The following is a 13,267-nucleotide window of genomic DNA, read 5'->3' on the forward strand; positions in this document are numbered from 1 at the left end:
TGGCCCTCAGCCGAGGCCGCCGTTGCCCCAGGCGAGTCGCGGCGGAGGCGGGACCGGATCGCCCGGCAACGGCGCGGCAGCCGCCAAGCCCCGCCCCCACCCGAACCCGGCGGGCGGGGGCGCGTTCCGCAAGCGCGCGCGACCCCTCCCGCCATGCCCTTGTGACGACACAGGCCGGCGCCCGGGATGCGCATGCGCGGATCGCGCGTACGGGCCGGGAAGTGGCGGCGATGGAGGCGAGGGGCTCGGCGGGCGGCGGGAGGCCCGTGAAGGGCATCCTCAAGAACCGCTCCGGCAGCGGCTCAGGGAGCGCGGGGCGCGGCCTGGCCGACTCCGAGGCTCTCTCGCAGGCTTCGCCGCTGCCGCCCGCCGGGCCGCTCCTGCAAGCGCAGCCGAGCACAGAGAGCCGCGGCGAGGAACAAGGGTGAGGCCGCGGGGGGCGGGAGCGTCTCTCTCTCTCTCTCTCTCTCTCTCTCTCTCGGTGGGGAGGGAGAGGCGGGGCCCCTGGCTCTCCTCGCTCACGGCCCTCTCCCCCCCCCGCCCCCCAATCCCCGGCCAGGAAGAAGACGCAGAAGTGGGACGAGATGAACATCCTGGCCACCTACCACCCGCCCGGGAAGGACTACGGGCTCATGAAGATCGACGAGCCCAGCACCCCCTACCACAGGTGCGGGGGAGGGGAGAGGGGGCGGGGAGGCCGACCGACTGCGTGCGTGTCGCTCGGGAGGGTTGCCACCCCATCGAGCCCGCGACGAGCTTCTCTTCTCCCCGCAGCCTGAAGGAGGAAGACGCCGGCAGCGACGCCGAGGACAGCCCGGTGCCCACGGCGGACGTCCTGGCCAAAAAGTAGGTGACGCCTCGGCGTGGGGCCGCCGCCCGCCCAGTTGGGAGCCGCCCGTGGCTTCCTGGCCTCGGCCGATGGGACGGGGACTCCCGGCGGGTGGGGGTGGGAGGCGGGGCCGCAGCCGCTCTCGGGACTCCCGAGGCTCGCTCAGGGTTTCCGAAGGCGGCCCCTGCCTCTTCTTTAAGGCTGGCGCCCGGGTCGCTTAAGGGCGGAGGGGCGCGGTCTCTACTCCCATGTTTTGGCCCGTTGGGGTTGACGTTGAAGGGCAGAGGGAAGCTCTGGTGTCCCTGCTGGTCTCTGGGGCAAGAGAGCCGCTTTCTTGCTGCTTCTGCAGGAATGGACGGCCGTGGCCATTGACCGCAGGTGTCCTCACTGCAAGTATGGGTTGAGGTCCATCTCCATTGCTGTCGCCTTTCCCACCAAAAATTTGACAGCGATTTTTGTGAAGGATGGGAAGCAAAGCAGCCCTGTGGTGCATATGGCTTGAACTGGCCCATGCAGTAGGTCAGGGTTTGCTTTGGCTCCTTCTGTTTTTTTTAATTGTTTTTTATTTTTTATTTCCAAAACAAACACAACACAAAGAATCCTCCTTTTTTACATACTGTAGAAACTGTATCAATTGGTTACAAAAAACTTTCGTGCATCTCTTCCACAGTTATCAATCATAATTCATATTAACTCAAGTATTTTAACTCCAATATTTATGCATATTACCATCATCATACCTCCATTTTCATTTGACTACAATTGTTTAAACGTCAATCATAAAATATATCAAGATTTAAAACATACATAGTGGCATTTCATTTGCTATTTCTAAAATCCTCTGAATCCTTATGGCCTATTCTAGCTAAATATTGATAATATTTAGTAACAAAAATTTCTAATCCTCCTTTCCAAATCACTGTTTACAATTTACATCTAGTTTCCTTATGTTGTATGTGTGTGTATGTATGTATGTATGTATGTATATGTATACACACACACGTTATCATTATCCCTCCTTTATTTGACTGTATCCTGTATCATAACATTTTTCCTCCTAATAATCAAAACTTAACTAAATTTAACTTAGTTCTTTTTTATTAGCCTTCATATATAACCAAAAAGATTTCTAATCTTCCTTTCATGGGTACCATTCAAATATTCATATCCAATTATTACTTATCATAATAATACATATGTATATATCATTATCATTATCAATTATTTTTTTGAGTTTATCTATAGTCACTAAATTTCACTAAGTTTAACTAGTTTTAAATTATGCACTTCCATCTATCAACCTGTATCTTTCCAGTAGCAAAACAGTCTCATGTCTTCTGCCATTTGTGGTATCAGTCCTCTAATCATCTTAATCATTTGTACGGACTCCTCTTAGCAACTCATTGCTTATTAAGTCACTCATGTAATTTCGATGCCCTTCTTCTGTTTCCTTAATCAGCTTATCTTTAATTGTCGGTGGTGTTATCAATGATGTTGCTAATAAAATTTCTCTCTTTAAATCCATAAATTCTTTTGTTTTTTCTTCTTCTGTATCTTGCCATCTGGGGTAGAGTTCCCCTCCATTTAATTCCTCTTTCAGTATTCCACTCTTTCCATTTCCAGGCACAAACCAATCACCATCGATATCAGCGGATTTAATTTCTTTATAATCATTTCCTCTTCGGTTTTAGGACTCTAACCTCCACTTTTTCCACTTGATAAACATCTCCAACTTCTTCATCATATTTTATTGTTAGATGCTCCAACTTCTCCGTTCTCTCAAATGTATTTGATAATTTCTGAATTTCTAACAATATCCTTTGCAGGTTTAAAATTTCTTTCTGCTGTTGAAGTTGTGCTATTATCTCCAGCTGACAAACACTGCTGCTCTGGCTTAGAAGGTTTTTACAGGATTAAACATAAATTCACAATAAAATCTTATTTTCACTTTTCTCTGGTTAAAGATATACTTCAAAAGAACATCTGTATGCTTTTCTTCTTATCACTCTCTATAAACAAACAGTGAGACCCTGAAATGCCAAGTCAGAATAATCAGTGAGGAAAGTAAGAGTGTTTTGTTTCCAATACACAAACTTCCAGCCTCTGTTGTAACAATTTTCTTTGTTTAAACAAAAGTCAAATTCTTGAATGGGTTAGAGAAGAAGAGAGGAAAAACCCCCACAGTAGTGAAGAAGTAGAATTTTAGTCCATAGGTTACAAAGAATAATAATAGCAGAAAAAAAAATAGAAGAAGAAAACTTAATCCATTCATTTTAAAAGGCTTGCATAAATTCCATCCATGAACATAGCATTTAAAAAGTAAGATAACCCACTGTCCAAAACCATTCAAAACTTAATTCTGCCACTTGTTTCTTCTGTTCTCAAATTTAAATTAACTTTTAAGTTTTTTATAGGCAGTCTCTTTTAAAACGGCAAAAATTCCTCACCAGCTGGAAACACTTTCTCTTTCCGTATCCTTCCGTTTTGGAGCCTTCATCAGCCTAATGGCTGGATTTTTTGTCACAAGCTTGAAGAACTTCACTTGGATCCATCAGGGACTTTGCGATGTCCCTGAGATCAGCAAGACATATTCTTCCAGTTCGCCGTCTCTGTGGGACGGTTTAGGTCCGATTGGACCACCCAGCGGCAAAAGTATCAGCTGCGGTCTCGGAGCATCGAGACTGCACATCTGTATCGTCGCGACGTTGGCTCCTCCTCCAACCTTGGCCCCTTCTTGATCCAAAACTCTGATGAAAATCTCTCACCTTTATCCTCCCCGCCCAGAATACTATTTTATTCCTTCTTAGTCAAAAGAAACTTCTTTACTATATTTATCAACTTTATTGATGAAGGGAGGGAGATGGGCAATATGGAATACAAATAAAATAACTTTACTAATCAAACATATGGCTGCCCATCTTATTGAAGGCCTTAATGCTTGTAAGAAAGTTCTCAATGGCTTTGATTAACCCTTTTGTCCCTTGTTTCCATAAATCCTCTTTTAGACATCTCTACAGATAGGAGTATCCTTTTACTTTAAAAAGCCTTGTTCTTGTTCCCTGAGAACCTATGTGGGGTTGTCCTCAATCACCTTCATTTAGGCATACCTATCTTTTTTCAGTGGGGCAATTAAAAAAAAAACCCTCCTTGTTTGAGGTTGAATTCCTTAGAGTCCGCACTGCAGAAGGCTCTTTTCTTCCTAGATGCAGTTCCTTTCAGAGCTCTGAAGACTCCCCCATGTCTGAATGCTCTCTTACGAGCTGCACCCAGCCAGGCTACCATTGCCTGATCCATTTTTCTTCCTGATGGTTCTAATGGTCTGCTTCTATTTCCGGTGCTCTTAAAAAAGAAGCCCTGGTAATAAGGAGACAGGCGGGGTTCCCACAGAATAAAGCGAATGCCCAGGGATGTGGTGTGGTGCATCTTGTGAACTCTTAGTTATAAACAAACAGTGTGCTTATGTGCGAGGTCTCTTGTTTGTCTCCTCTTGCCAACAGGCATGGGTAGGCCTTAATAGCAGGCTGGATATATGTACCATTATGGCCTGCTGGTGCATGTGAAATTTAATTTCTTTTTTTATATATAGAAAGTTTTTTTATTTTTCATTTACATACATAAACATTCCATCTGTCCATCTGCAGTGTGGCCTTTGGTTACAAACATCTCTGTGCAACATCGTTCACCATTTCCCATCTCATTCACATTCATATAACATGATCAGCTGTCCTTTTTGACTGCCCTTGCATCCTTGTTTTTTGTATCTTGAGGGCTGTGCAACTCTTTGTTGAGCATTGCCTTTTTGAGTTCTGATTTTCTCTCTGATGACATTTGATGACTGCATTTGCAGATTTGACAAGCGGCCCTTTGCTCCTTTACCTGGTCTTTAGAAAAATGTTGACCACACAAGTTTAGGCAGATTGAAAGGATGCTCAAGTTTGTTCTTAAGAACCATTCAGGGAATAGTGGGTTCTAAGCTACTTCTCAGCGATGGCCTATTCTGTTTGTTGTGCTTCTGTAATTTACCAGTGACTCTTATCGATGTAGTGGTTAAGAAATCAGGCTAAAAACCAGGGGACTGCGTGTTCTAGTCCTGCGTAGGCACCAAGCCAGCTGGATGATCTTTGGCCAGTCATAGGAAGGAGGCAAACCACTTCAGGAATCCTGCTAACAAAAAGTGCTTGGACATGTCCAGGTCAACACGGCCTTGAAGGCATCAGAAAAAAAAAATGTGACTGGAAAGAGAGGGTTTTGGAAGAGCTGCTTCTGAGTTTATGCTGCCTGCTAGTTCTCGGTGCATTCTTTTCCAGATACTCCTGGATGGCTACTTAATTATTCCACAGAATTTCACAAAGTATGGCTTTGAAGCTCACTGGGTGGCAGTTTTCTGGTCCAACCAGAAAATTCAACATGGGGACAACTTTTTTCCTGGCCTCTCACCTGTTGTCTGAGATACGACCATGTTGAACTCCTCCTTGGTTAGATGTCTCTTCTTCCATCTGTCTTCTCAGTGTAACCCCGTGGACTTCACTGGGTGGTCTCAACTTTCCCATTTGAAAATGTTTTGACTTCAGAGCTTGAACATTTTCCTTTCTGAATTTTCACCTGAGCTTTTGGAAATCGCCTTTCGTACACTCCAAGAGCTGGGGTTCACGACCCTTGCTTGTCTGTGTTGTTGGAAAATGAGCTAGTATTGCTATATCAAAGAAATAAGATTAGGTTAAGTGTGGGCATGTCCCAGTCGCAAAGCCTGGTCGTCTTGTGGGACCACCTCAATAGCTGCACCTGCCCTGTGGGGACAGCCGTCTGCCTGAGGTTTTTGTGGAGGTTTTTCCTGGAGTTTTCATTAAACTGGGAACACACTTGGGCTCTGCCTGGAGTGGTGTACACCAGTTTACTCCTTGGAAATCACTTCTGTTTGTTGTAATCTATATATAAAAAAGAACTCTCATTTTTAAAAACCATAGAGATGAAAATTTCCAGAAAGGCTTGACTCCCCCAATGTTCTTTTGGGGAAATGGGATAATGGATATTTCTTTATTAAATTTGCATAGCGCCATTCATTTTTCTAAATGAAACCTCTTGGCAGACTTTTAATTCCAGGGAATTTAACAATCAAAATGTTCATAATTATGCTATTTAAACATGCATTTTTAAAGAAATCATGCATAACAGGAATAATTATGAAGTTTATCCAGAAATTGTATGCAAATACGTTCGGGATCTCCAGGTAGGAATATTGTTAGCAAGAGGTTTTATTCCTCCATAAGGTCTGTAGCAAGTGGGTGTCCATCCCATGGAAGCTATAAATCTCTTCAGTGACTTCAGTTCTAGACTAAAATCTAAACTGATCCAGGGGGAGGGGGAGGTGAACCTGAGTACCCTCCGCAACGTTTTTGTGTTTTTTAGTCTCTTCTTTGTGACATTTTGTAAACTCTTGGCAAGAGGAGACCTCCCTCTTTCCATCTCATGAAGGTGGCGATGGCAGCAGCAGCAGCTTCTTAGTGTTACAAGATTGACAACCAATGAGCACTTTCTAATTGTGAACAAATTAAATCCTACGTACAGTGCTATTTGTGTGACCAACACTTCTTAATATTATTCATGCTAAACAAAAAAAAATGCATAAGGTTTTTTATTTTTAATTCCTAAGTGGCTTCCTATTTTGACTCCTAAGACTGGAGTATGCCTGGGAACAGCGGGGAGGAACTGAAACATTTTTGGGTGGGTTCCCCCTCAACTGAGCTGCCAGAGGGGCTCCAGGACTCCTCCCTGGCCCTTAACCGTGGGTTCCTCTCCAGAGTTCTCCTGTTTGCTTTTAGCACGTTACATCTTGAACTAAATCCACGGTTGAACCCCTTGTGGTGGGAAAATGACATTTGCTCATTTTTCATAGTTGCCTCATTGCCCGTATCTGCCAGGAGACCCCTGTTCCCATCATCCTCTGGGGAGGTCGGTTTCCCCATCCGTCCGTCCGTCCCTTTCCCCCACTAGGTCTTGGGCAGGCAGCCGGCCTCAGCTCAGCTCTCCAATTTTCTCTCCGCAGGTTGGAAGCTGCAGCGCAAGGGCAGGGGCCCAAAATCCTGGAAAGGCAGGATGATAGCAGTGATGAGGAGGAGGAAGATGACGAGGTAGACTTGACTCCGGAAGAATTGGGTAGGTGTGGCTTTGCGCTTTCATAGTACTAGACCAGACCTGGGCATTTTATGTCCCTGGGCCACATTCAGCCCATAGGTGGGGGGGGGGACACGGGGGGACAGTAGGGGGCAGAGTGTCGGTGCAGCGTTGGCGGCGCCCAACAACAGTCCCAGTTTCTCAGGTGGCCCCTTGGGAAAATTAATTGCCCATCCCTGCACTAGTCTAATGCTGAGATGCCGTGGGCAAGAGCTCCCCTAGGAAGGATGGGCTGGAGTGCATTGTGTTCCTATTGCAGTCCCTCTGTAGCCAGAGAAATGGTCAATTGGACTTGACAGTTATTAAGAATATGGCAGGCCCTCTTTCTGACCTTGACCTGCCTTCTCCTGCGGTGGTTGTGCCTGGACCCTGCTCTCGTGTCCCCGTCTTGGTCGCTGCAGGGTGAGGGAGGGAGGGAGGGAGAGCGCAAGTAGAGATTCTCTGGCGTTCCCCTCGTTTCTCAAAACAAAAAACAAAAAAAGCAAAAAAAAAAAAAGCCCCTGGCTCTGTGATTGCATCTGCAAAGCAACACGGATAGTTCAGTGGCTTCTCAGCAACTGGACTGGCTCTCCTCCGTCTTCTTTCCAGGCCCAAGGTATTTTCTTCTTCTTCTTCTTCTGGTGGGTCTACATCAGTGTTGCAAAGACAACTGGGTCCGTTTGGCCTCTGCATAAGTCAGCAAGGGCTGATGGAAACAAAATTCAAGTTTTGGGTTTGATAAAGGGCTCTTCTGCTCCCTTTCGCCCCACCCCCACCCCCCGGTAGCTTTTCGGGTGGGAGTAAAGGCAGGGCATCCAAGAGGAGGCAGCCCTTGTTGTATGTAACCTAGCTTCTTGTCATTTCTGCAATGTGGGGGTGACTTAGCAGAGATCCCCCCCCCAACGGATCAATCTGATTGCACTGGATTTCAGTTTACACAATTTCATGTGTACGGAATGGAATGGAATTTGTGGCTGGCGCCGTGTTATGTTGCGTATTCTGTTTCTCCTGGTATAGAGAAAAAGAGGCAGTTTGAAATGAAGAGGAAAATGCATTACAACGAAGCGCAGAACATCAAGCTGGCCAGACAGCTGATCGCAAAGGAAATGCACGGTGAGGCTGCCGATGAGGAGGAAGATTGTGAGGAGGATGAGGAAGAAGACGAGGAGGACAATGAGGATGACATGCAGGATGAGTGTAAAACAGACACAGAATCAGGTGAGCTCTGGGACTCACGCGGAAAGTCCTTTTCACTTGGATGGTTGGGCTGGTCACCCCTTCCTTCCTTCCTGCAGCCGCTGCTGCCCCGGAGTCTCACGCCTCGTGTCCAGATTCTGTGCAGTGTGGAAAAGCTTCTCTGTTTGTGCCACATCAAGTGTTAGAAGCCTTGGATGGATGTCTGCTTGCTGGCACGCCCCATCTCTTCCCAGTGGCCTCTGTCTCTTCCGGGGGAACCTCCTCTTTGAGCTGGAGAGGGAACAGTGGAGGTAGACAGTTAGCTCTTCTGGCTTTCGCCCTCCTGTCATCTCTCAGTTTGCAGGAAAGCTTCCGTTTGTGCCAGGAAGCGCTCCGAGGTGGTGCGGATGAGCTGTTAGCCAGAGGCTGCTGGCGGGCTTGGCTTCTGAATGCGCCTTCCCCTTTGTATTTGCATTCCAGATGCAGCAGCATGCCAGAAGCAGAGTGTCTCCTTCTGCATCAGCTTCCTTTGAGCCTGTTGGTGTCTCCCAGGGGTGCCTCCCTTCCTCCCCAGGGGTCCCTTTTGGAGAGAGAAAGGGCTTTCTCCTCCAAGACGCTCTCTTGGCTGGGCTGTTCTTCACCTGAATAAATTGACCGCTTCTCTTTGAAGTTCCAAGAACGGTGAATGTTGGAGGAATTAAAAAGAAAACCTGGGTGTCCAGTGTCGCCCACCTATAGTTACATAAATTTGCACCCACAGTCTATCAGCTAAACCTTTCATTTGCTGTCAACATTCTTGCAAATGTAGCTAGAAGCGTCCTTGAATCACAAAGGTATAAGAATAGAAGAGCAGCCTCTCAGATAGTAGGCAGGGAACAAGTTGGGAGTGGGGCAGCCCACGCTTTTCAATGCAGAGGAAGCCGAGGGAAGATAAGCTGCTCTGGGCAGCGTGCAATCTGTGGGGAAGCCAAGATAGTGCTGGGGAGGCATTCCCAGTGAGTTCTTGGGTGGCATTTGGCAGCGGCCGGTGTGCAAAACTCAGCCGCACTTTAGGGAGGACATGAGACCAAAGGTGGAATCGGTCTGAGTAACCAACAGGGAAAGGTTGGGAACTTCCCCTCCCTCCTGCTTCTCAGTAGAAGTGGGACCCCCATCTGCCTTCTCCAGATAGGGACAGAGAGACCCAGTTCTATTTCTTTTTTTGTTAGCAGCTTTCCATTTTGTCTCAGTGGGCTTTTTCTGATCAATAACTCTTGATTTTCTCAGGTAACCCTGTGCGCTAAAGGCTACTAGGCTTTGTTACGAGTCTGCCAGAAGTGGCTTCTTGGATTTTCTGTTTCTAACAGGTGTTTAAATGTTTAATATCTGGCTGTCGGCCCCAGTTATATCATATAATTCAGCTGTTCTAACAAGACAAAAAAATGTAGTTTAAAATTTAAAAGTACTGAGCTTTTCCTAAATCTTAGTGCTCTGCTGTCTCCTTCAAACATTCCCAGTCAGTCTTGACCATGCTGGTTTTGGACGAGATCTTTGGTTTGCACATACCTAAGAGTGGAGGAGGACTAGAGGTTTTCTTTGGGGTATTTGGGCTCCACTCATCAGGGACCCTCCAAAAGTTGCCAAGCTATTTCAGGAAATTGATATGGACTGCTATCTTGAAACAGCAACTCTGGTTGAACCAAACTCACTGAAAGCAATAGCAATAACGACTACGCGCATAGCAGCAGCCAAAGACTCTGGCCGTTACAAACCGTATCCACCTCGGGGGCTCCATTAGCCTCCCAGGAAAACAGCAGTGGATCGAGACGTTCCAAATTCTAGCAGAGATGGATCGTGAAGGTTAATAACCCACCCGTGAAGGGATTTGCTTATGACAACAAGCATCATGAATTGCCGCCTTAAGCACCCAGGGAGTCAGTGCAGCTCGCGGAGTGGAGGTGTAACATGGGCATACCGAGGCACACTCACAACTGCCCACGTGGCTCTGGGCCGATCCAGCTAAGCCTCCAGTTGCTGTTCAGGGGTGGCCTCGTGAAACGCAAAAGAAGCCCCCTCTGGAGATGGCCAAGGCAGCAGTGACCACCCACCCAGGAAAAAGAATTGGTGCATGGGGGATAACGTATGCCCCCCTCCCCCTCCCAGCCGTGGCTGCCACCTGCTTCAGCCACAAGTCCAGGAGAATTCCTAGGTTGTGCCCCAGTTTTGTTCAGAGCAGCACCACCCCGTCTGGAATGAAAGATGGCAGACAGACAACCGAGGGGTGCCTAAATCAACAACCACTTGGACTAGCTAAGGGTGAAGAGAGGCCCCTACAGCTTCCAGACAGAGAGAGGGCCTTGACCACAGCTCAAAGCACCCACCACCCCTGGTCACGGCAGTGGAGCTTGTGAGAATTGCAGCCAAACAAAATCCAGAGGTTTTTTTAATGTTCTCCTCCACCCTTGCTCCTGGCAGTTAAAAATGGGAATATATGTTTCTCCTCACTTTCTGCCTCTCTAGCTGCAGAATTATTCTTTCTCCAGGTTTCAGTGTCAGGAGGAGAACCCCTGTCTGCCTTCAGCCTCTTCACAGTTGCTGGCAAGCTACTGATTAGTCCAAAATGTGGGCTCCCCCCTCTCTGGATGTCAGAGGCTTCTGCTCATTAACTCCTCCTGGTGAGGCGGGCAAGGGCCCTCGGCCTCTGCTGACTCTCAACGCTTCTAGAGAGAGAGCTCAGGGATACAAAGGCCAGGGCACCTTCGGTAAGGCTTTTAAAAGCCTTTTTCTCTTCTGGAGTCAAAGCATTTATCTCTCTTTTCCCTGGGGTAATCACTGGTGACGGTAGGGGACAGGCCACACAGATAAATATAGTCCACATGTAATTGGTTAGTAAATGGAATTTGCTGTCTGTACTTAGCATATATGCACAGCATATATAGATGGATATCTTGAACTTTGGGATTAAAAAAATGCTCAAGAAAAATACTAAAGCAGAGTCGTATCGCAGTCTTTCTCTGGGCCTCGGGGTGGGTGGGTGGGGGTGGGGAGCTCTTGCGTCTGAGCCACTCTCTGCTTTCCACAGTGGAGCACTGAGGGCGATCCTGCCATGCTCTGCCTGCAGGATAGTAAATCAAAGCAGAGTCTCGCATCCATCTGGGAGTCAGGGTTGTGGGATTGGCAACAGCAGACATTGGTGGTGGGTTGTACGTTTTCTGCTCTTTAGGATTGTCTAGAGTAGCAGTTGGAGGTAGATGCCAGGCAATAGCAAATCATTTCATCCTGCATCCATGTCCAAAAGATTTCTACAGCAAGTATTAAGAATTCAAAAACTAGGAATGTGCCGTTAAAACTTTAACGTGTGTTTTTTTCAAAGCCCAGCAGGCTTCCGTGCCATGAGCAAGCCTCTGGGGTCTGCTTCAGAGATGACCACTGGGGTGCCTTGTGTTGCCTGCAGTGACCAGCCACTTCTGTTTTTTCCCCCACAGTACCTGCTCCTAGTGACCCGCTTGAGAACATTGCACACAGCCTTGAAGAAGTCTGCTCAGGACTGTAACAGCTCCCAAAGTCACCCTTTTGTATTCCTTGCCGCATCACCCTTCTGCAGGTCTGTTTCAACAAGTTGGCTTGCACTTTGATATTTGACGAAAATGGTGGTGATCTCAAGGTTTTCTGTTTGGCAATGAATATGTTGCTGATGTGGCTGGTTCTGGTGGTCACAGAAGAGGGTTTCGTTGCTCATCTGCTGAAGAAAACAGCGTGGGGCAGCACCAGTGAGCCAGGCCCATTGGTGCCACTCCTTTCTCTGGTTTTAACCTGCAAAACATCTGGACGCTTTGTTTTCTCTTTTATCATGCTGTAGTATTTGAGTTACACACAAATGGCTTGATGTTAATGCGCTATACTGCAGCTAAGAAAAGAACGAGCCCCTTGCCCAAAGGGATGAATGGAAGGGTGTTTTTACAGCCTTTTCCCCTTCCCCTCCTGCAGAGTTTAGTGGGTTCCAAGAGGTGGGCGCTTCTTGCCTCGCCTGCCTGCCAAAAGGGAAAGAGCAGTTGGATGGCTTTCCCAGCTGCAGGGTTCTAAAGTGGGAGACGATCAGCCCATCTCAGTAGCTGCTGTAGCTACTCTTTTCCCATTGGAGTTGGCCAGGAGCGGGAGCATTGCATGGGGGCTCCTCCATCAGGCCCCTCTGCTTCTCAGGGTGCCTTCCCACACGGTTAAAGGGTCTGCCGGCCTCTAGAAAATGAAAGCAGGTTCAACACCCACCCCCTACCAACAATCCCCACGTTGCCTGCTGACTTTCCTTCTCTAGCTGGGTGAGCCTGTGAAAGAGCCCATTTTCTGGGGATGGTATTCTCCAGCCGTCGCAGTTGATGATAGCACCTGGCAGGCAGAGAGATTCTCTCCCCCCCCCCCCCAGGAGACTGGTGTGGCGGCACAGACAGAGTGCCCAGCCACCTGCTTTTGTTTCTTAACTAGAAGAGGCTGCATTCCCACAGCCCTCTGTTGCCCTGTGGTCTCTTTTTGGTATCCTCTCCACCCTCCTTATGTCTTGAATGAACCTGAATCAAACAGCTGTTTTGTAGTTTGACTGGCCTTTTGTGATTTTCTTAAGCCTTGGAAGAGGGAGGGGCATCTGTTGGTCACCTAATGTTTGTAAAAAGATTTGGAATGTTCTGACAAGCTGAAGTTGCCTAGAAAACACCCAGGTTGTGATACTGAATTTGCTCCCTCACTTCTGGATTCCATTTCACTGGCTTGTTTCCTCCATGTAACTGTTTTATTGAAGTAAAGAAACCACCAAGTGTATTTTGCAACAAGCAGATCATGTGAATATCTCCTCCTTGGGGCATGCGGCCTGACCTATACGGTGACACCAATAGGGCTGCCTGGCTCTGACGCTCCCCACCAATGAACCGTATTCCTGGAGCCCTGGCCGGATTCTGGTCTTGTGCCTTGGGAGCCCTGGGCCTGAACAGAGGCCACCGTGGCAAGACCTGGCCTGCTGGTTTCCAGGCGCCCTCTTGATTTCCCTCTGGGGTGGCCGATCAGGGTGGCCGTCTCCTCCCCTCCCCACTAGCCTAGCCCCAGCACTCCTGGCGGGGGGGAGGGGGAGGAGGAGGAGGCCCCTGG

General features: G+C 47.9%; 1 protein-coding gene across 3 annotated transcripts; it reads left to right on the forward strand.

Moving 5' to 3' along the window:
- The first annotated feature begins 143 nt into the window (after window positions 1–143).
- Window positions 144–12,955, forward strand: PPP1R2 (protein phosphatase 1 regulatory inhibitor subunit 2). Of its 3 annotated transcripts, none has more exons than XM_081956331.1 (6): window positions 144–424; window positions 560–667; window positions 757–846; window positions 6,873–6,982; window positions 7,997–8,197; window positions 8,636–11,610. In XM_081956331.1, exons 1-6 carry the CDS (start codon window positions 231–233, stop codon window positions 8,686–8,688), a joined length of 756 nt encoding a protein of 251 aa, XP_081812457.1. In that variant the 5' UTR covers window positions 144–230; the 3' UTR covers window positions 8,689–11,610. The 3 variants fall into 3 exon arrangements, with proteins under 3 accessions (XP_081812457.1, XP_081812456.1, XP_081812458.1); XM_081956330.1 differs by lacking the exon at window positions 8,636–11,610 and adding an exon at window positions 11,620–12,955 and having other exon boundaries at window positions 151–424; XM_081956332.1 differs by lacking the exon at window positions 8,636–11,610 and adding an exon at window positions 11,620–12,955 and having other exon boundaries at window positions 156–424; window positions 775–846.
- The last annotated feature ends 312 nt before the right edge of the window (window positions 12,956–13,267 follow it).

Source organism: Natrix helvetica, assembly GCF_964273705.1.
Source record: "Natrix helvetica genome assembly, chromosome: 5".
Lineage (NCBI taxonomy): Eukaryota > Metazoa > Chordata > Lepidosauria > Squamata > Natricidae > Natrix > Natrix helvetica.